Here is a 21,041-nt window from a genome sequence, read left to right as displayed (position 1 = left end):
CAGGACGTTGTCTTTGGCACACACGTTGGATCCACCACCCCTGGACCAATGGAAGAGTACACATGCAATGGCACGGATTTCGTTCTGCGCTTCTTTTATTCTGTGAAAGACGGCAACCAACGACTTCGAGGGAAAAGACAGCGTTGGTATAGTTGGTAGGCTCTTTCAGTGGGCCTTTCAGGCCGAGATCATGACTTCGCAGGCTTCTTTTCTATCCAAGTTAGTCGAGGATGTGGTTAGCTCTAGCTCGCGTTTGAGATGAACCCATGTCATCATCAGCATAATCAACAATTCTAAGAAGAGTTCACTAAATCCCCAGCTCGTGTTCCCAGTGTGTGAAAAGAATTGGGCTGGCGCTTGTTAGCGTTCCAATCGTTTTGTTGAGGGCCTTTCCAAATGATTGGATGGAGTGCTCTCGAAGGAGAATTTCATTCAGAGACCAGCTTACGGTAATGCGATTGTGCCGTCTCTCTCCCATGAGACTAGGACCTTCCCAAACTCCTCAAAGTATATTTTGTGCCCTGAGGTGTTTCCAACTTTTGATCGGTGACATCTCAACATGGAACATGTGATTTGGCAAGACTAAACCAAGGCCGAGCACAGCTTGAGTGTTGTGGCCCATCTCACTTGAATGCAAACCACTCGTGTATAAATTCATACTGGACTGGAATATTCCTGTGATACACCATGTCTCGACTGAAACGTCCCAGTGAGGTTGATCTGCGACGAAAATCCATGGTTTCAACGGGACCCATGGGTAAGTGAAGTAAAGTAAAGATCATGCGCCTCGTCTCAAGTTATCCTCAGGTTTGGCCATTTAGCACACTTGGCAAGTCTTAGGGCTGTCTTGAGGTGGGAGAGAAAGGTTGCTTTAATTGCTAAACATACTACACTGTCGGACGAGGAAGATTCTGGCAAGCTTGCGGCAAACACTAGGCTGTGTGTGGTGGGGGTCCATTTTTGGACCCATCCGAGCTTGCAGATTGGTAAACTTTGCGGCACAATTACTGAAGGTAAATGCCTTTTGATAGAGATCTAAATCATTGCAAGCGGTGGAAGATGCAGGTTTTGAAAAGTTTCGTATTAATAGGGTTCGTTATATAAACCAAGTTAAGAACCGTCCACTCTGAGAATTTTTCTTATCCTAATACCAACGGGATAATGTTATTGGAACAAAAATGTGCCATTCCCCTTTGTGAATCTCTCAATAACCGGAGAACAAGTTGGGATAGAGGAAAAAAATGAAAGGAAATTGGAATCCTATTCAATTGGGTCGCAAACGGTTGAAACTATCTATTGAACAAACCAAGATCTCGATTCGAAATTGGAGGTCCCGACCCTCAAGGTGGGACTAGAGTGTTCCACAAATAATCAATGCTCGAGAGAAAGAAAAGGTTATGGCAGTAAGTAAGCCTTACATGGGCCCCCCATATCCCACATCACATCCCACAGCAGAGTAAACGGCAACGACTAAGAGAGGATTTTATGCATGAGATTCATATCCAATGTAGATAAATCGTTTCCTAGTCTCGATCCTTGCGACTCTTTACCATGGTACGTTTCCAGCGACACCAGCTTCGTCGCACTTAATCAACTGAATATCTGAATAGACAGATCTCTAATACAATACAGACCTTCAGACGGTTTCTTCAGCCATTTCGAGGTTATCTCTCTTTGTAGAATCGTCCCATTGCACCTTAATAGTCACTAGGGATTAGGCGAAACGAGGATTATCGGGATTTCCACTAGACATTCAACACAGAATAGCCTTTGAATGGAAAGTCTTCCCACCTTGAAAATCATGCTTGAATACAGTTTTTATAATAATGCTATAATTTTTGAGAACACTCATCAGAAATTCATCAAACTCCGACATTCATTCTCTCTCTCCTAACTTCCACTACAAGTCAATACTCAAATGGTTAGCCTCCGTCCCATGTTGATGGCCATGGTTCCGGTAAAGCTTTGTGGAACATGAGCTATCAAACGTCTGAAAATGTCTCCTCGAGTCTGACTGAGTGAGCGAACAGGAAACTTATCTGACTGTGCTTCTTCATCATGCTTTTATGCTTCTCTCGGAAAAAACGCCATTTCCTCCCTCTTTTCCATAACCGTCTCGCATCTCACTTCATTGCGATGAAGAGAAGCGACAACCAGTCTACCAGCCAACCAACCAACCAACCAACCTACCCTACATCTATCCCATGTGTTCCATTTTAGAGCTGTCTCCTTTTTATTCCCACATAGGAACGCTCCATAGACCCACCATCAATCCTGTGGGCTAGTAGTATCGTAGTAGTTGAGGGGTGGGTAGTTCTCAGCAATCCTTGGCTGGCTTTGGGTCCATCTTATCTGATGCTTGGACTTTTGACTTTGGCACATGAGGCACTTGGCGAGCCAACGAACAACGACCATATTTGTTATTCATATGACCAGAGGCACTTGTTCATCCTTAACCCTTACCCAATTTTGGCTCTCTCCAGTCTTCACTGATGGAAATCTTCTGTCATTGTAAGAAAAGTATAAGGAGGGTACAATGGTGAGTTGTTTCCAATGTTAAAGAAAGCGAGTTGAATACCGTGAAAAGAAAATCCAATCGAAGGTCTGTGTTCATCTGAAAAAGACATCCTCTATTGGTTTAAAATGCAGGTACACAATATACATACTGCGTTTCAAAGTCTAGACGATTCAAAACCGCGGAATGGGGTTCTCTTTGTTCAATACCTTTACATAATTCAATTAAGATTAGTCATGATTTTCGTGTAATCTCCTAGCTTTATGCATCATATGTGAGTTGATTGTTCTCAATACAACCAAATAATGTTTGCTTTAAATAAAAAATGCTTAATAAATTATAAAATCTATATTGCGATTTACATACAACTTGTTGTCATGGTTAATTTGGGGCCCATTCTGGAACACCAAGATGCAGGCTTAATGTACTAACACTCATGGTAGAACATTAGTCTTTGGGTGTGTGTAATGTCGCTAACAACTCACCTACTAACTTAGTTGATTTGGTAAAAAAAATTTTTGCTTGATAAACATAGCCTCAAAAACCATTAAATGAAGATTAATTTGTTCAAAAACGAATATGAAATACACCCGCCCGATGCTACATTTTCCTCTCAGTGTTTGATGCAGTGTGGAACCCCTATGTACTTGGTTTAGGGTCGAAAACGAGTTCAGATTTGTCCTCCGGGGGTCAGTTAAGATCTTCTTCGTTTCCACATTCGTTGCCATCTACCCTCTAACATAAGCGTTTCCCTCTTTTCATACCTTGGAATGTGTCTTTCTCTTGGGGTGAACACCATGATACCCTTGTTAACTTTGTCAAGTTGACAACTTTTAAGCTCCAGTCTCAATGTTCTGAATGTCTAAGGAAATGAAAGTGGACATATTTTGTATATCACTAGCCAAAATCGAAGATACACAATTGAATCACAGATTATTTATTCAAATGTGATCCTCCAATGTTCGAAATAGCTGTATTGTAGATGTGGTGATCAATATTTTTCAATGGGAGTAAGCAAGAGTGCTCAATTTTTTGAACACTTCAAAAAAAGGCACATATTATGAAATAACAATCTAGTTTTTCATTCACAAGGGAGAAAAATGCAAAAACTTTAACTATGATTTGTTAAAATTATTCCCTAGCCTAAAATCATGGGGTTCGTAAAACTTGATGTTGAGGAAGTGTTAAGGCAAAAAATAAAAACATGAACTATGTCACCGGCACATAGCTGGTGCTTGAACCGGAATCGAATTTTTTCATTGGTTAGCTTTTAAGCTACAATTCAAGTTGCAAATTTTGCATTGTCGACAGGTGCTTACCTTGTGAATGATTGTTTTTACTTAAGCATATTGATAAAGATGGCTGAGCAATCGACTTTATCATCTCCAGTTGATTGTTCAGACACGCTTGGCTCAGTTGGACTTCAATTGCTCAGTAAATTAGATAGATGAATTCAGTAGAATCCATAAGCTTTGTCCCAACCCAGGATTTAGGGTCAATTCTAGTGACCGTAGAGGCTTAATGTTCGATTTGAGAGCACCTTCAAGCCCTTGAAAATTCACGTTGGTTTGAAAAATAGAGTCCTCTTTTTTTTCTTGCTCGGGCTCCTTGTTGTTCAATTTGCTGCCCTCAAATATTTGTAGGGAATACATCCGTTAGCAGGTTTTGATTCAGACTTGAACTACATTATGAGCAGAGCAAGATTCCAGAGCGTCAGATAGGTAAAGTTCAAACTTCCTCATTCAGCAATAGTGGGGATGTCGTTCGCTGTGGTGGTTAATAAACCAGCATACAAAGAATAACAAGAAAATATTTCTTTTAGGAAAACATACAGTTTCCTATTTTCAACTCATAAACTCCCATTTCATCCACGAAAATATGAACAAATGTGGCTTTTACACGCGCATATTTTCCCCGCCCCTTCGAAATGAGATATGAAATTGAACCTGTACGAGGTGCATTGACAATGTTATCCAGGAATAAGGGGAAAAAACAACCTTTCAACCCTTTGAGACCGAGCAAAAGATCTCTCTTCCTCCAGATTTGATCCAATCGAGGAAAGTGGCACCTAATTGTTCGGGCAAGATTGATGAGTCTAAATTGCCACTCATTTCCTCCATCTCTCAAATTTTATCGTACCAATGGCCAAGAAGAACTTTCTTATGAAAGTCATCTCCCCCTATCTGGCCTCGCTTTGCAGGGTTATTGGAACAACTCCTGGTTCCATCCTCCATCCTCGATCCACGCTTTCCTGGCCTTGGTCCAATCCAATTTCCAGTCTTTGTCTTCATTTCTCGTTGAAAGAGTTTCTGCTTTATGATTGTGCGAGTGGTATTGTTGCATCCTGCTGCTGACCTCATGAACAAATAATCATGCTTGGAATGCCCACATTATCCATCATGTGGCCAACTCCTAATGGCTTGTTCCACATCATGCCTGTCATTTTTCATTTAAGCGCGCACCAAACTTGTTCCAGGGCTAAAAAGAAGAGAAAAGCATGAACTCTCAAGCTTGAATGGAGGAACATTGGAAATTAGAAAGTTAAAACAGTGTTGGAAATCACCCCACGTTGTATTTGGGTTAATGAAGAGTCATACCTCATGAAATTGGTAAATATTGCTCTTGTTCCACAGCTGTTCCATTTGTTCATGGGAGTCTTCCATAATTGTCCAAGGGAGAATATGGTCCCAATATTTTACCATTGCAGAGACACCTTCAATACCTTTCAAGACTAGGTTAAATATACCCCTGGGGTGCAAAGAAGAGAGGACAGGAGAGTGTATGTACAGTATGTGCAGGCATTAGTATGGAGGATACCTTCCCCTCTCCTCCCTATATCCGCCCTTAGACCTCATTCGGTTCAATGTTGCGGATATACGTGGGACACTTGGTTTGCCAGATAATTTTGGGGCGGACGTTCCCCTTTTCTCAGCATTATCGTCCCTGAGTTACTCAATATCGTGACTTATGTTGAATTTATGGGTTTGGATATTAAAGGAGTTGGAATATTCCATGAGATTTGGATTCACTTAAACAAAAACAGACCAGTGGGTTGTTTGTGTGAGATGAAACGAGAAGAGAGGGGGTTGTGGTCTTTTGGTCGTTTTGGGCCGGAGAGGAGGACGTCTTGAGAGAATGTTTTTCTCTAGATATTTATGGCTTTTGTGAGGCGAACTAGAGAGCAACTTCTTGTGGTGTTGTAGGATGTACATCTGCAAAATTTCTTGTAATCGTACATACCCGTGTGGTTCCCGTAGTGTTTGCATGTACCGAGTGCAGAATCTGCACCACCCCACTATTGGAAAGTGGGAACACAAGCAAGGATATCATGCTCGACATTTGCATGTCGCGACTTTCACGACGATAACAATAAGAATGAGTAGTTGAGCAGTGGCCTTTGTACCATTTTGCAACAATGCATTCTCAACTGGACGACCGGTATGGAAAGAACGCGTGAGCTTGAGCAGATTTAACCTTGGCTTATGGACGTGGAACTCGGTCATATTCATGGCTGGCGTGACATGAAAGAGGTGGTAAATGCTTCAAATTGCTGGCCCATTTACCCATTGACCCATGGGATAAGAGGGATAAGGTATTACTCGTCACCTTCATTTTAGGCAAGATTCGGACCCTCCCAGTTCCGAAACTCGCTTGACCGTCCATACCCCTCTTTTCAAGAGGTATCAAAGCTTGGAGAGAAAAAAAACCCACAAGAATCAGGTTGAACTGAATGGCGCTACATCAATTCTCTTACATTCTTGTCAAAGGAACCGATGCCACAAGTACCCTTCACTCGAAGTCGTTGCTGCTTTTCTAGAATTACGATCCTCAATCAATAGAATCTTTTCGCTCCACTGTCCCTCTTTAAGTGGGGACTTGGAAATTCCATTTCCTTGTCAAATCAGGTTTTCGTTTAGAGTCAAATAAAACAGAACGAATGGGCGGCCAGGTTGTGTCAAGAGGGGGATGTTGGGACCCGAGACTGCTGGATCCACAAAAATTTGATCATAAAAGCCCAGATCCAGGAAACTTGAAGTGGAATATCAAATGGTCCCTTGAAGTTGCAAGTCTTGTGAAGAAAACAGTTAGGGTGGGGTCTTTCTCTTTCTCTCTCTCTCCCACCCCCTTTCACACCTTTGTAATTCATGCTACAATGGGTTCACGGTTTCACTTTACACCACCACTTCTTCCTTGACTACCTTCCCCCCGATCTTCCCCTCCCGACATAGGAGACTATACTCTTTTCTACTATTTGAGATCCATAGCTCTCAATTACTCGTTGGGACGTTTATGTCTCTTGTTTGGCCATTACAATCATTACCTTTAATAAAGTCCAGGGTGGCAATTATTAATGCGCCTCTCACATACTGTATGTTTATTAGTACCTATACTCGTTCGCTCCATCCTACTAAAATCATCATAACTGCGAAACTGTTGTTGTTCCCTTTTGTCTCTTCAGGCTCTTCAATGATAGTGGGAACACGAGCCAAAGAGAAAGGACCTGGGACTCGAGAAAAGGGGAGGGATCGAGGAGGAGTAGCTCTTAGAAGACAGAGACGGAAAAGGGGAGGTAGAGGATTCCGTCTTCTTTTCTTTCCATTTGGGGTGGTTTAACCACTCAGGGTTCCCGAACCACGGATTAAGCTCTTATTTAAGGGATCACATCATTCACACCTTCAACACCCATCAATAGCGGCCGTTCGGTTTTGAACTCGGGAACCATCCGGGCTGAGTAAATTAAGGGCGACATTTTATTCGAACCCTGATCAACCCCGATATCTGGGAATGGAGAGCCGAAAAAGAAGTCGGTCTTCCGTTTGAGACGTTTGAGGTAGAAGCAGTAGTTCATATGGATCGGGAGCTCGTGGTCGTTCTTCAAAGCAGACTCTTCTTGACTATTCAGAGGGTTGGCGTTCAAGTGTTCTCATTGGACCATAGTGGTACAGTTGACTGGTAGTCAGTGGTGCTTGATAACGCCAATAATCACCCACCACCCTCAAAAAGAGACCCCGTCAAGATTGCAAGGTGGTCCTGTGCTAGTGGGGAGGAACAATAGCGGTCAAGCCGATATAGCAATAAAGGCCAACAACATTCATCATGATTGCCAGTTACAAATAGTTACTCCCTCTGATCACGAATGACGACGAATCATTTCCCAAGTGCACGTGTTAGGTCCAACTCACTCGGTGACAAATGTGGACGGATGATTTAAATGCATTCATGAGATGCTTGAGAGGTAGTGTGGGGGATGCCCGATTGGCCAAAGCGACCAAGTTTGACAAGCGTGACTTCGTCGTTTATTTCCGATTTGAAGAGTCTTCAGTGCCAATTTCCATTGGAAATCAGAATTGAGAGCAGTGAAACATGTCCATTGTGCAGCCCGCTCAAGTTAATCCTCAACCTAGGTACGAGTCAAATAATAGAGGGTGCATTGATGAAGTGACGGAAAAGGCTTCGGATCTTTGGAGGAAAGTCCCAGCATGCACACGTAAGTCTTCACCACTTTATGTAGGTAGTGCATAACTTTCGAATATAATGGGATATAAGACATTTTGTGATGTCAACCACCATCAATCGCCCGGAAATGGCCCACAATTAAAGATTGAACTTTTTGACGGGTGCTTTGCACAGGAAAAGGGTTAATCATTAGAAGTTTTCTTTAACTTGACCACTACTTCCCCTGCTAAGGAGCTTAAAAGAGAGGAAAAAGTCTTTTTTGAGGTTTTTTTTTTCAGATAATCAACAAAATTAGAAACCTTATTCATAAGACGGATCAAGGATTGGAACGGAAATCTGGTAATACTTGGATTTTATAGGAAACAATCAGTCTGCTAAAAATCCACCATTGGCCTAAAAAAAAATCTAGGAGCTACCAGGGATGAGATATTTCTTTTACCCAAAAAGGCCAAAAATGCTTTGCTTTGAAAGCCAAAGCAAATAAATCGCAGGCAAATATCTCGTTAGGAATGTATCAATGGTTAAAGCTCTGATTTAGTTTTAGATGAGGGAGCAATCTCGCCCGATATTGCCGTTGTTGTGAGCGGTAATGGTTTATTTATTGAGTCTAATGACTGTACAAGATTATGAACATCCCCAGGCAATCATAACCAATGAAAACGAGGGGAGTCGATTGTGGCGGTTTCATCTTTCTTCCTCTCCTTCGTGGTCGTCGCGTCATCGTCGACTCATAATCAGGGTGAAAGCCCCCGGATCATCCACCCTGATTCGGAGCCAACCCCTGTGCCGCTATAGTCCTCATCATCGCCCAAGATGGCCTAGATTTTGATGCAAAAACAAGGATCTTCTGGAGCGCCAACTTCAGAGATATAGTTGGAGGGGTTAATTTGGAAGCTGAATAGAAGGAATTTTTACTTTGAGGGAGGGATCCATGTGCGTGGTCCATGGTTGAAGGGAGGAAAGGAGGGAGGGAGGAATTGCGCCCGTCTTGGGTTGACCGTCTTCCTTTCTTGGGATCCGCGAAAGAATGCTGATATCGTTGTTAAGTGGTGACGTCGATGGCATGAAGGCAATCAGGCCAAGAAGTGGGAAGCTACCCAAACAATCTTCCTCATCAACCTTGTCTGATGGGAACGCATTGGGAACACCACCCGGGAATGAACCCCTGGAGGAAGATTTGATTTGGGATGAAGACGGCGCCAGAAGTTCGTTCTTCTTGTCCTCGAAAACACTCTCAGACTGATGTGATGTGGACCTGAAGGCAATGCAATTTCGTCCTGGTCCAGGCCATTAAGCCTCCACCATCACCCCCTGACAGCCTTCAACCCACGGCAGCTCTAGTTGGAATTTATATATAAAAACGTAGGAAAAGAAATTGTGTCGCAACCTCATCTCATGGAAAGGTCTTCCTTTTGTCTCCATTTTTTTTCGGTTGGGGTACGAATTGTGTTAATCTCAAAAGTAGGCTTCATGCGATTTCCCCAATTTTGGTGGTTCCAATGGTCGCAATAGAGGCCAGGGAAACCAGGGAACTTGGCCCTTCTTTTGGTTCCCTGAACTGCCAAAGAACAAAAGGATAAGCTGCTCCAGCAAAAAAATGGCCGGGAATGAAACCCCTTTCAATGTCCCTCTCCTGTGGTTCAGAGTGAGATATTTATTTCGATTCCCGCTAGAGAGAGTGTGTAACAAACTGTTATTGGATTTTTTGAAACCAGTTTCAATTCTGTCATTCTTGGAAGGGTTGTCTTCGAATTGCCGGAAAGGGCGGTCAAATTTGTTCCCTCAAGCAGAAATATTTCGAGTAGAGCTCTCAAAGGCTGAATGGAGGATCTTAATACCTCTGCTGTCACTGAAGGAGCACGATTCACACTTCCTACCTTTAGACAGTTACACACCTATAGAGGATATTTTTTTGCACATACATAACATTCCCAATTTCCTAATTTTACCTCTGACGGGGATATCCGCATAGATTCCTCTTGTTATCCCCATGTTGAATCCCAAGACTCGAAAATTCACATTGAGACAGAGCTGAATAGTGCATAACAATACTGCATAGCGTTAAGAAACCCGAGTGAGAGAGTGAGGAGAGTGAGAATGGGATAGAGAGAGAGCGAGAGAAAGAAAGAGCCCGCTCAGTGCTCCTCCTCATTGGGTTTCTACATCGGGAGAGGACTTTTCTCGTTTGCTCTCCGAAACGCGAGCGTCCCATTTGAAGAAAAACAGTCCAAGTGGGGGGATTCCCAGAAGAGGCTGCTTCTTCAGGCATGAGCTGAGAGGGCACGTCCAGGACATTGCAATACTACTGCATGGTTCAGAGCCCCCTTTCCGTTCGTTCTCTCTTTCATGTAACAAACGTTCGTTCGTACGTTCCTACCCGTACTACTACTACTACTCCTACTATTTCGACGACTTCGACTACTGGCAGTGTTCCCTTGCTCTGGAACACGCTTTGGACAATCGGCGAAACCCCTCAATGTGGGGAGAAACTTAAACATTTTCCTCTGCAGCATAGCGTTTTGCAGATTTTTGAGGATCTTTCCCCTCGAGGTCAGTCATGCTTTCAAGGTTGTGCGAGGAGTAGGTGCGAGTACAGCGGCGAGCGAGGAGCGGTTTCGTTCGTTTCTGGTGTGTCAACAACAACAAACTCGCCTGTGCTCATCACTAACTAACTGGTTTGCTGCTCGCCTGTGATCAGATGCTGATCCATTTCAGCATTCCAACCAGCTGCCAGCCCAAGAAGTGCAGTGTGCTTCTTCATGTGTCATGTGCCAGGGTGAGCCAGAGAATTGACGACAAATCGCCAGGCTATCATTTGTCGTGTTGTCGAGGGTGTCGTGTCCAACGTCCATTTAAGAATCTGGGGACACCGCCCTGATTCTCCGGATTCTGCGCCCCCTTCGGGAAAACCACCCTGGGCTTCTTCGTTCACGTAATGATGCCTGCTACCCCCTATTAGTTATGTGATAAATGTGTCTCTTCCCTAATGATTCTGGGCAAAGTGGTCAGATGAACAATTGCAAGAAAAAAAGAGAGTCCAACCAAGATTCCTCCCAAGTGGATTTGATACTCCTTTGGCCTCGAATCCACCCTTCTACGAAAAGTGACCCCCCCTTCCTGTGTTCGAATACTCGACTGTTGCAATGGGAGAGCATGTTTTTTAGGGTCTTGCAGTGGACATTTGTCACTCCATTGAGCCTGAAGTGGTGGTCAAGATGAACTCCCAATTCCTGGTTTGGCCAGTGCAATTGACGGACGGCAACACGCTTTGAAATGGCATCCCTACTAGACTGTTCCTAGGTCCCCAGACATCAGTCAGTCCTAGTGCACGGTGACTATCATGATTGGAGAGGATCGAGGCAGCTCAACGAGTGAGTTCATTTAAAATGCATCACTTTCATGAATTCAACGTGGCTAAGCACTTCATTCTCGTGTTCCGGTTATGGATATGAACCAACAAACGAATTGTGTTTTGACATGATTCCATGTACTATGTGCCTATGAGTCCGACAACCCTACAGCGGAAGGGCATAACATAACCAAAGGGTTATCCTTCGCGGTGAACCCACACATCCCCATGAGGCTGAATGCCAAGCTTATTTTCAAATATATTTGGCGTGAACCAAATACCAGCCACCCTCTGTCAAAACACAAGGGTTCTTTTGAAGGGGTAGCGAGCGGCGCACTTGATAGTTCGTTTCTTTTGGAAGGGGGGCGTTATTCTAGTAGCTCTTGGAGCAAATCCAATTTCCTCCCCAAATCTTCTCAAGAAGGACGGATAGCTTTGCATATGGCGTCTGGAATGCTCGAGGGACCTCGTGCATGCATGATATTTGGTACTCGCTCAATTCATATTTTTTTCCGAGACACATGGCTTGATTGATTTACGGTTTCTGCATTGGTGACTTGCGACTTGCTCTTCGGAATGGCTGTGATTGACTGGGTCAGAACAATTCCGGTATTCCGGTCGGGGGAACTTGAGATCATCCATGGTGGACCACATTCCTTGCATTTCCCCCACAAGTTTACTAACCCAATTCTTCTCACCATCTATCAAATTCAATGGAAGTGAAGCATTCAATCTTTTTTTCGTTCGGCTGGGCCAGAAACGAAGAAAATTCTGATATATGACCATGGCAAACAATGAGCTTAAGGAAGGACGAGAAGCATCGGGGAACTTTGGGCTAAATTTTCGGCTGGTTGAACGAGAAGGAATCAAGTTCAATCGGATTGGGCTCCCCTCACCCCTTGTCTGGTCAGAGCCAGGCTCCGATCGGTGTGGGTCGTGTTCCAAAATCTATGGTTCGCATGCTGATCCGAGAAGAAGGGAAGGAAGTACCGTTCGCCTAATGAACTGCGACTAAAAGGAGCTTGACATATGTCTCGGTGATTGTTGACGGCGAAACCAATATGGCATAACAATAGCCCGGTTATGGAGAGTGCCAGCTTGCCACTCCCCCTCATTCGCTCCCTTCGTGTCCCCGGTCGTTTCTTGCCCACTCGGTTGTGACTCCAACTAACTAATGTAGGTCATCATGCATTGCTTCACCTTTGCGACGAACCAACCAACCAACGAAAGAAACGGACGCCAAACTGTTGTTGTGGCCGAAAAGACTGAACGAGTGAACCAACGGGGTTGGTTGGGTGGGTGGTTGACTGGTTGGTTGGTTGGTTCCTGACTCACTGACTTACTCACTAGTTTGCCTACATGCATGCATTGTGCGTGCATGTCACTACTTTCGCGGACTATCTCCATCATCAATTAATCATGTGTCGGTGGAGATGGTTGTCTGTTTTCGCTAGTACCCTGACGTAAACCCGCCCGTCAAGATCGTTATGAATGTTTTGCTGCCCGTCTTTGTCCGCATGACAAAGACTTTTTGTGCTTTGGCAGGGACAGAGGTTTTGACTTGGTAATGACAGCAATTATTGTTCAACGAATTCGGGTTATATTGTTTTCTTTAATGGATTCAGCTCACTGAGCGTTTTGATTGTACGAAACAACGAGGGTCCCAACTTTGGTGTTCATGACCTAAATTTGCCCAAGCCGTGTAGTGAAAGTTCCGCGCTTGAATCGGATCCAGGTTTGTTCGTACGGTTGGATACGTTTACTCATAAAAGCACTTGAGCGACAATTGTGGCCATTTTGTTCTTCAGAAAGACTACTAGGCTTAATGGATACCCAAACAAGAGAACGTTCTTGTCACGCGAGTATTCAATTGATATTCAAGGTGCGTTCAAGGACAGGAAATCCACGGGACGTGCGATATGTTACAAGTGATCCTGTACTAGACAAGGACACTGTTGAATCATCGGATGTGACTTGCACACCCCAAAAGATAGAAGGCAAGCCAGTCTCTTTGTTCGCTCCTTGAACGATTTATGCACACACACACGGTACAGTAGTTGTATCCAAGAACGAAAGCTTAGCTTTAGCCCCATGATAATATATGTTGTTTGTCATCAAGAATTTGGAAGGTTCTTTTAGACATCTGATCCGTTAAAAGGCGATCAAGAATGTGCTGTGCCAGTATCTCGGAGTCGAGGCCTCTCTCTCTCTCTCAAAGTATATGTACATTTGGACTAAGGCCTAAGATGATAAGTTTTCATAGCTCATTAAGTTCAGCCAAGTGGAACGACAAGCTCGTAGATTAAATGTTCCAAGTTTCAATTTCTGATGCATTTCAGTCCATCAGCGACATTACTAGGCATGCCTGTCGTTGGTTCCCAAATTTCACCTTCAAAAAGAGTATTCCAAATGGTCAGATATCATGGACGCCTGATTGCAAGTGATTTTGAGATCAGCTCTTGAGAGTAAAACGTCGGGATGAGACTCTGGAATGACTTTGATTGCCTCATTCTCCTAACTTTGATCCCTTTGGCATGTCATTAATGGATCAAAGAGAGAACTGGAAGCTACTCTTCCCTCTGCCCAATCCAGTTCCCTGATTTGACTTCATTCAATGCCCGTCAATCCATTCTCAATCCCATAAAGATGACCCTCTGGGGAGGCATCCCTTCCCAGCGCTCGTGGAACATATTCAACATTACCTTCTTCAATTTGGCGCTCAAGTGGATAAGTTTGAATTTGGAATGGGCAAGCCCAAGGATTCCGTGTAGACCTTCACCATTGTCTAGCCCCAAGGTCGACTGTTCAATAATCCATCGCCTTCAACTTTATCCAAAGGCCAAAGGCTAGTTATTGAGAAGCTCGGGCTAGTAAGCCCGTGATTGATGAACCGAATGTGAATTCAGATTTACACCCAGTTGCAACCAAATCCCCACACGACCTTCAGGACGTGTGGTTCCATTCTCACCCACTGCTGGGATCCCAAGCCACGGAATTTGTTTGTGATGGGGAAAGAAACTTTTTCGGACGTTCTTCGGTCGGGTCTTGGACCATTCTTGGGTGGAGGATTTTCTCCGAAGAGGAGAATGTACGAATGTAGCAGAACCTCTAGAGAGTGGAAACCCCTCCAACAGCTATTGAACGCACTAGCTCTGGAGATGAGTTAAGTCGCTCTTACTTCTTGGTTACTGGCACTGGGGTCCGTTAAAGGCTGCCATTACTTCTTGGCATGTTCACCCTCGCCTCTCTGATTTATCTCGCCATGAAGTCCTTGAATTAGAAACATGAGACATGGAATCACTGGATCAGACCCTTTTCACTTCCTTACTACGCGAAAGAAGGGGAAGAAATGATCCATTTTTATTTTTTTCCATTCCGTGTTCCCATCTATGCCAAGGACTTCCAAGACCATAATCTAATAATAGAAAAAGAGAACAAATGTTCAATCCAATATCCAAGCTGTTAAGACAGTAGTAATTTGGAGGTTGGAATGGTCGCGCAACACCAAATTTCTTTTAATAACTTGGTGACACACTTTACCCCTTGATTTCATTACACAAGGATTGCCTGTCTGGAGAATGGGGGCTCTCTTTTAACTGGTGACAGCCAGAGCTCATCTTTCGCAATGCGCCAATCTACAGAATAGGACCAAAATTTGGAGGTCTCTCCCCAATCCAAATTGGAGTTTAAGTCAGCTCAAACCAGACTTCCAAGTTTTAGTTTGAATGAAACGGCAGAAGACTTGAAGTTATCATTGCAGCTGGTTTAGATAAAAAATAAACTCGTGCTCTTCTCATCTATCCTCTGGTCTTAAAAATTGTTCATATCAAATGCTCAACTTTCACAGATTTATTCAGCCTACTTCTGCGTGACACAATCAATGCCCTTTCAACTTATTTGGGCAAATAAGAATGAAATGTCGGCCAAAAAAACTGCGGGTGTTTTCGTCTCTTAAGTGTGCACTCACTGGATCAATCAATTGGCTAATTAGGTCCCAAGGTAAACGAGGTTAGGCAATCTACTCCTAGTAATACGGACGTGCAGCTGGTACAATTTAGGCTAAAACTCCCCGAAATCAGATTGGTGGCACTAAACGAATTATCTCGTTTTATAAGATATGTGCGCCAATCATATTTAGTGCAAGTTCTCAATAGACCATCATTCTTCATAACAAAAGTGATAACTTTTTTTATACTGGCATTTCACGCTTCGCTACGTTTTCAAATTTAGTGCCAGCTGAATGAGCCTCGTGATAAAATTCCGTTATTTTAAACAAGATTTTCTTGAATCTTTTTGACAACGTCAAGCGAAAATCAAGTATATGACTGACTTATGCTAATGATAACTATAAATTGCTACAATATCCATGGTTTAATATATAGCCTTCCATATAATGGGAACCAGGTGGCAATCTAGCCTTGCATTCGTTAACCTTAGTTCTACAATTTCAATCCTGGCTAAGTTCAGTCGAGCGTTTGTTTGCCTAATTTGGTTCATCACCTCAAGGCCATTAGCGTAGTAAATGGAACTGCGTATGGCAAGACAAATGAGCTTCAGGCATGCAATTCTGTTGCCTACACTGATCGCTGCCAACTCTTTCTTTGTGATCCCCTCGACCCCAATTCCTCGGCGTCCGTTCAATTTGAGAGAGGATACAAAATTGTAGGACTCTATCTATCCTCGTTTCGGTTGTATGTAGGCTCTAGGCAGTAGGCATATGACAAGTGGGCCCAAGATTCTCTCATAAGGGCTCGGTCCTAGACATTCATTCACGAGATGTTCCACTCTCGCCAGTGTCTCAAAAGAGGAAACGTGCACTTTTTTGCTCTCATCAAGTCCCAATGGTTTCTTGTTTGATGTTCTTTGGTTTGTTCCAATCCTGCTCCCCAATACATACGAGCATATATGGACCGGAGGAGGCGAGTTCCTGGCAATCGGAGTTGTCGAAGAGAGACCTGCCAGAGCCTATTTTTCGAACAATCTCCTCAAAATCCCCCTCGATTTCCGACAAATTAAGCCGTCCTAAGGTACTAAGGAACCTGCTCTTCCAACCTCAGATTGATCCATTCATCATGTTGCTCGTACCCTGGAAAAAGCTGCGATCATGTTCCAGGATTGCTTGTGTAACCTGCTTCAACCGAGTTGCCTTGGCTTAGGCATTGCCCGAATCCATACTCTGTGAGAATAGCAATAATAAGCAATCATTAATTCAAATAGCCCCCCAAATCGAGCTCAAAGGGTTGATGAAGGTCGACGGGTCCAATGTCAAGAGCAATAATTCCTCTATCGGTATTCGATAATGCTGGAGGCAAATTTGATATTTGATTTGCCAACTCAAGGTTCAACTCCTTTTGTCGCGATCCAAATGAGAACTGCTGGGATCTCTTCAGCATGGGGCAAGGTTCCAACCACCCAAGGTCGTGCAGTAGGTACTGGCAAAGTTCCCCAAGGGAGCCCATTTGAAAAGAGCCTCTAGGAAAATACAACAATGGACTGGAGTTCTAAATGGAGACAAGGACCCTGGGGGATTCCATTGCGGTTTAATGGGCCCGCCAAAGTCAATGCCAGCAAACTTGTTACAAGTGAAGTTTGGTAATGGTGGTGGAACGGCCGCACGCCCCTTCTTACACAAGAGTCCTCTAAGGTTGGCGAAACCCAATCCATGGAATGAGAAAGAGAGAAAGAGCGAGCCCAGATAGTGTTGGTATATATTGGTGAAGAGGACCTTGAGGCTCGTGTGGAACTTGAGGCTATTGTTATAAGTAGAGGACCTCTAGTTATATATACGTGATGAGGGAACAGAAGGTGGTGGAGGACGTCGACGACGACCACCATTCTTGTGACGGGGCCCCTGCTGATCCTTCCAATGCACTTGTCTTGTTGGCAATCTTAAAGGCCAATTGTAGATGGAACCGACCCGCTTGGACAGCAGTAGGTCTTTCACTAGAATGGGTATTGTGGCTCTTTCAGCATTTGGCGAAGCGAGTCTGGAGCCATGATGACTTTCCCTAATAGGCCTGGAGAGAAATTAGCCAGCACTCCTTTTTTTCAAAGCGACCTATTGACTGTTTACAAAAACCAAGAAGCTCAGAAATCCCCTCGAAACTTGAGCCTTGAAAACGAGTGTTATTTTCCAACTAATAAACCATGTGAGCTTGGCCTTGCGTTTTAGTGTTCCATTCTTGTGGCGTCTCCCGCCTCGATTTGTTTGAATTTCATTAACAATTCAAGTCATGCAAACACGGACGAATGGAACTCACGCTCCAACCTTGTTCCTCTTCAGAGGAGTGAAATGACTTGGGCCTTGATCATGGATTGAGACTTTAGCAAAAGCCGTTCCAAAGAGGACTTCCTGATGTTCCGTTCAGAATTCCAAAGATACGTTGCAGTTCTTCAGTGTACTGCGATTCCTTCCTTCCTTCCATCTTTTTTTTCCTTTCTCTTCTCCTGGTTGGCATTAAGTAAAGGAAATGGGGCGCCATTGGATAGATGAATGCTTCACTGCTTTTTGCTGGCGTTTCCCCAGTTGGAGAGCAACCAGGGAACACCCTCAGAATAATTTCAGTTCACTTTTGAAAGACTTGCTCGTAATACTGCAGTGTCCTCTGCACCAAGGATCATACACATACATCAAGTTTTGTATGGTTCGATGATAAACGGAAAAATAAATAAATAAAGGGAGCTGTTGTTCATCTGCATAACAAGTTCTTCATGGTTCCACCCTAGATGTCAACCACTAATAGTGCGGGTACATATTCTTGAACAAATCAAGTGAATCGATATTTGCTTAGAAGCAGTTGAGACATACTGTTTGTCACTGATTGATAGGATAGTTAATTTTGAAACTCGGGGTTCAATATGTAGAAGAAGCTTAATCAGAAAGTGGAGGAATGTATGAGTCAAATGTACTACTTTGGTCTTTCCTTTAAACGATTTTGAAAACGTTTAACCATGTACCAATTTCTTTTTTCAAAGCTCGATCGATTAAGAAATTTCAACTTCAATTTTAGGTGACTTTTAATTGGTTACCGAATGACTTGGACAAATATAACGTATCCATTTGGTCTTTGAATATGCATGAGGATTTAAAACGCTTTAGTCAACAATGAATGGGTTGCTGGGAAACCTCATTTCGCATTGGAACATTTCCAATGTTTCAATGTGGGGGCCTTCTGGCTTAGGTAGGATCTTATGAAAATCAATATCAGGAAAAGTTTTGGACACATTTTTGCTCCTTCTACCATTCATCATACCCAACGAACGTGGATTGTTGCCTCCTTGAACCAGGAAAGTAACTTCTCCCTGGCAAATTCTTGTCTGAGAAATCTGAAAAGTTTCTTTTTCGTCGGATTAGGCCATCCGTACCACTAAGGCCTACCAGATGCGAATTGTTCTATCCTCATCGTCGTCGGCCTCTTTTTCTTTTTCTAAGTATTATGGTGTTTCTACTCTGTTGGGCCATGTTGAGTTGCTTCTTATTTCCAGTGAAATAATGCCCTGTTCCCTTTGTGTTTGTTCCAGCTGATGAGTCAGACAATGGAATTGGATTGTGCGGCTGGCTCCTGACTGCCATTTCTTGGGGACTGGTGATTGTCACACTGCCATTCTCCCTCTGTGTTTGCTTCAAGGTAAGTCAAGGGTGAAGAATTATGGTAGCTTTTGTGACTCAGCTAGGTGGATTGGTGGTGTTCCAGACCCGCCATTTTCCAGAAATTTGAGAGAGCAAGAACTTTTCAAATTAGGCATACCATTTCACGACTTAGTCCTTGGGAAAGGAATGGAGAGGAAGAAGAAGAAAGCCACAAACTCCATTCAAAACCACAAACAAATGAAACTTCACAGCCGACGGGGATCCATGAACTTTTCTAGCCTTTCACGTTAACCAAAGAGACCTTGCTCGGGAGGCTAAAATAATTCTTGACCAAGGCGGTTAATCCGATCTGGTGATTGCTCGCTGTCGAGCTTTCACTTGATTTATAATCTGACTGTCCGAAGGTCCATTTCTTTTTCCTTGTGGTCAATCTTGCTTAGGGTCAGGAAGAGCTATCCATGTCGGTTCAATATTGAAATCGCTTTCTTTGTTCTTCAGGTTGTTCAAGAATACGAGCGGGCAGTCATATTCCGACTCGGTCGATTGTTATCCGGAGGATCCAGAGGTCCAGGTATGTATAGATTGATACTGACAGTCCTATTTAGTGAAATGAAGTGAAAAATGACGCATTTTTTGTGGGACAGTCTGAATTGTTGAAGACATAAAGGTTTATTCAAATAATTCTACAGTTTGGAAAAAAGTCACTCACCGTGCCACGTTCTATGTTCTGGCTAAATGAAGGCTCAGCCCGTAAAGAGCAGAAATAGGGAGTAATTATGATTACAATTATGATACTTCAATTGCAATTACGTGCCGATTTAAGTAATTATAAGTGTAACTAGCCTATTCTATAAGATAGAAATTACTTTCCCAACGATAAAAAGTGCCAAGGAATTGTTGCATTATTTTAGAAGGGTGCAAATCTATCCTAAAAATCAATCATGCACTTTTTGGAAAGACATGACTTGTTCTATTCAAGATAACCAAAATTAGCGATAATTGGCCATCGGGGGGCGCTTTTCCTCGGTTTTAATACCCTGCTATCTGGCAGTTGAAATGAGAGTTTTGAAATGTTTCGGTGTCGAATCCAAATTGACCCTCAGGCAGGCCAGTAAACCTCAAGAAACCCAGCACTTCTACTCTCCCTTTTTCCCCAAGCTAACTTTCCTTGTCGAGTCCTATGTCTGACTCATGGCATACATTTAATATACATATATGTATACATATATATATACATACACATGTTTTTAGGGCTCTTACCTCGTAGTTAGGGACTTGGACGTTAACCGGTATTCTGGGTAACGTCCAAGCCTTAACGCAGAGGTACGAGCGTCTAAAAAAACTCGCCTCAGGTCTGATTTTAGAAATATGAACAAAATTTATTAGCTCTTAGATCAATGTACCACACTGGAGTCAAACTAATTCCCACTTTGATCGAAATTGTGCCAATTTTAGCTATTTAAGCAAGATCCTTTTAAAGAATGCAGCCTTTTTGCCGGTGCTTTTGGTGACGGCATGGAGCAGACTTGTAAACAAGAAAATTTTCGGCAAAGATGAAATGGTCCTCCATATCTAAGTCAACTAGAAATGGGTAGAACTACACAAATATGGCACCAGGTATCGTAACGGTCTGAGACCAACGTGTGGTTGTAGCAGAAACTCACTCGCATTATTGGAGTCAGCAATCTTAACTTTACATTTCAAAGCAAGCAATACTAAATGAATGACAAAATGACCTGCGCTTTCAAGCGGCAAGGACTTTACTGTTGCAATGAAGTACCCAACACACTTCCTTCTACTTCGATGATTTTTTGGGAAATTTTTCTAAAAACCGAAAAAGGGCCCTTTTTCGTTTCCTTTTTTCGGTTTTGTATTTTTCGGAAAAAAACAGAAGTCTGCACTGCAGGTTGGAGGATGAAATTGTCTCTGCTGTCGGTTCATGAAGTTACTTCTCGTGGACGATTTCGGCAAGTGATTGTAAATGTAATTAAATCGTAATCGTAAGAAGGAGGAGCAATTGTAACCAAGTGGTTAAAGAAGCAAAGCGAACAATGCAAACAATTTCTCGCCAGGAACTGTGGGTTCAAATCCCGGTGCCAGAAGTTAACCTGAAATAGAGGAGGGGCTTA

At 43.2% G+C, this 21,041-nt stretch overlaps 1 protein-coding gene across 5 annotated transcripts in view; it reads left to right on the top strand.

Annotated features, from left to right (window-relative positions):
• Positions 1-21,041, top strand: part of LOC131887763 (band 7 protein AGAP004871-like) — a 63,803-nt gene that overhangs the window by 39,761 nt on the left and 3,001 nt on the right. For 2 of the 5 annotated variants that reach the window (XM_059236441.1, XM_059236440.1), the window contains exons 3-4: positions 18,843-18,949; positions 19,411-19,483. In XM_059236441.1, the coding sequence (XP_059092424.1) occupies positions 18,843-18,949; positions 19,411-19,483 (180 nt within the window). Of the gene's footprint in view, positions 1-290; positions 758-10,417; positions 11,344-18,842; positions 18,950-19,410; positions 19,484-21,041 lie in introns of those variants that run through there. The other 3 variants (XM_059236444.1, XM_059236442.1, XM_059236443.1) reach the window with 3 other exon arrangements.

Source organism: Tigriopus californicus, chromosome 10, assembly GCF_007210705.1.
Source record: "Tigriopus californicus strain San Diego chromosome 10, Tcal_SD_v2.1, whole genome shotgun sequence".
NCBI classification, from domain to species: Eukaryota; Metazoa; Arthropoda; class Copepoda; order Harpacticoida; family Harpacticidae; genus Tigriopus; species Tigriopus californicus.
This window is presented reverse-complemented; position numbering and strand designations above follow the sequence as displayed.